The sequence below is a fragment of the Squalius cephalus genome (assembly GCF_949319135.1).
Source record: "Squalius cephalus genome assembly, chromosome: 9".
In the NCBI taxonomy this organism is placed as follows: domain Eukaryota; kingdom Metazoa; phylum Chordata; class Actinopteri; order Cypriniformes; family Leuciscidae; genus Squalius; species Squalius cephalus.
The window spans coordinates 6,635,716-6,638,215 of NC_137130.1; the positions used below are offsets into that span (position 1 = coordinate 6,635,716).

General features: G+C 34.6%; 1 protein-coding gene across 2 annotated transcripts in view; it reads left to right on the forward strand.

The window, feature by feature from the left end:
* hdac4 (histone deacetylase 4) overlaps window positions 1–2,500 on the forward strand; it is a 210,924-nt gene that overhangs the window by 79,173 nt on the left and 129,251 nt on the right. For both annotated transcript variants that reach the window (XM_079880503.1, XM_079880504.1), the window contains exon 3: window positions 1,611–1,679. In XM_079880503.1, the coding sequence (XP_079736629.1) occupies window positions 1,611–1,679 (69 nt within the window). The remainder of the gene's footprint in view (window positions 1–1,610; window positions 1,680–2,500) is intronic.

Here is a 2,500-nt window from a genome sequence, read left to right on the forward strand (position 1 = left end):
ATATGAAACATAAATACTTTGAAACATAAATACTTTGTTACATTATTACTATTCCCTTTACTGTCACTTCTGATCACTTTAATGTCATTGCTGAATATAATAATTAATTTCTTTGCTAAAAATCTTACCAACCCATAACTTTTGAACAGTAGTGTCCAGTAAATTGAGTATTGAGAAAATAAAGCCTATTTTTGTACTATTAATATTTTCTTTCATTGTCAATTTACCTTAATTGCCATTTACCATAGTAATATGTATTATTATAATTTAATTAGTTAGTGATTTGTTGTTTAGATTACTGCATTTTTTTAATGCAGAAATTGTGAAAGCAAAAACTAAATAATTAAATTCACTATATTTTTTTGATAACTTTTATAAATTAAAACTAAATAAATAAATAAATATATATATATATATATAAATATATATATATAAAATATATATATAAACATAAATTATAACGGAAAATGTCTGATATAATGGTGATATATACAGTGTGTGTATACACACACACAAATATGTTATAAGATCATATCATTATATAAATATACATTATTTATATATATATATATATATATATATATAAGATCATATTATATAAGACTAATCTAAACAATTTATCAAGCTATCACACAAAACTTTGATGTATAAATGCTTATAGTATCATATTAATTTTTTTTTTTTACATTACGCTAATGAAAGTTTGAGTAGAATATGCATACATGTCTTAATGAAAATGTCACAATGGAAAATATTTTTTGTTGGTTTGTTCTTTTTTGAACAAGGGTTTTATGAGATTCCCCCAATGCACACTTTCTCCTTTGTTATGGTGGATTAATATGAGATGTGCAGGTTTTATGATCCCTCTGCTACTGTATGTGTGTGTGTTTGTGCATGCTAATGCTCTCATGTATTCTGCATTGAGCCTCTCTCTCTCTCTCTCTCTCTCTCTCTCTCTCTCTCCCCCTCCCGCTCCCTCTTTTAGAGATCTCGGCTATTTATAGCTGGTTCTCCCTGAGTTATCTTGCCTACTGATGTTGTTTTGCCTTTTCACATAATTATAAATCCTGCTTTAGGAAATCTGTTGCGTGTTCATCTGTGTGCTGTGGACCTTTTTCAGGGTAGATTGCAGATCTAAATTGATTCAGATAAAAATGTGGCTGTGAGAGATAGACATAGAGTTTATATTCAGTAGGTTTTGTGCTTCGGTGTGGATTTTTTTAGCTGATGAAATATTGAAAATATGCCCCAAAAAAAAAAGTTCCTGAGTGAAACTACAGAGAAAAACATTTGGGACCTGATATGAAAGTTGTATTAGATGTGAAACAAGACATTACATTTTTGATAAAGGATTACAAAGAGTAAGCAGGAACATGTATTAGAAAGAAATGAAATAGAGGCGGTTTTGTTACCTTTAAGACAGCGAGTGCACGTCAATCCCTCACATTCATTTGCTTAACAAATATGGCGTCTTCCCTGGCAATGATCCATATGTTGCATATGTAGTTTGTGTTCAGAGCCGTAAGAGAATATCCTGATGACGTCTGCTTCCCTGATCCTCAGCGCTACACGCCATTTCTCAGTTGGAATTGTTTCTCTCTCTCCCGCAGATGGACTTCCCAGTAAAGAACAGCCACTGGAACTTCTGAAGCCATCTGGAGTCAACCACATTCCTTCTGGTAGGACTGTGTGTGTGTGTGTGTGTGTGTGTGTGTGTGTGTGTGTGTGTGTGTGTGTGTGTGTGTGTTGGAGATGTGTTTAACGGGCCTTTTAAAAACATTTCATTCAGTGGAAAATATAGCATCAGATGTTCTATCTGTCTGTCTGTCTGTCGTTCCATCTATCTATCTCTGTCTGTCTGTTTGGCGTTCTGTCTATCTATCTCTATCTGTCTGTCTGTCGTTCTGTCTATCTATCTCTATCTGTCTGTTTGGCGTTCTGTCTATCTATCTCTATCTGTCTGTCTGTCGTTCCATCTATCTATCTCTATCTGTCTGTCTGTCGTTCTGTCTATCTATCTCTATCTGTCTGTCTGTCGTTCTGTCTATTTGTCTCTATCTGTCTGTCTGTCGTTCCGTCTATCTATCTCTATCTGTCTGTCTGTCTGTCGTTCTGTCTATCTATCTCTATCTGTCTGTCTGTCGTTCTGTCTATCTATCTCTATCTGTCTGTCTGTCGTTCTGTCTATCTATCTCTATCTGTCTGTCTGTCGTTCCGTCTATTTGTCTCTATCTGTCTGTCTGTCGTTATGTCTATTTGTCTCTATCTGTCTGTCTGTCGTTCTGTCTATCTATCTCTATCTGTCTGTCTGTCGTTCTGTCTATCTATCTCTATCTGTCTGTCTGTCGTTCTGTCTATCTATCTCTATCTGTCTGTCTGTCGTTCTGTCTATTTGTCTCTATCTGTCTGTCTGTCGTTCCGTCTATCTATCTCTATCTGTCTGTCTGTCGTTCTGTCTATCTATCTCTATCTGTCTGTCTGTCGTTCTGTCTATTTGTCT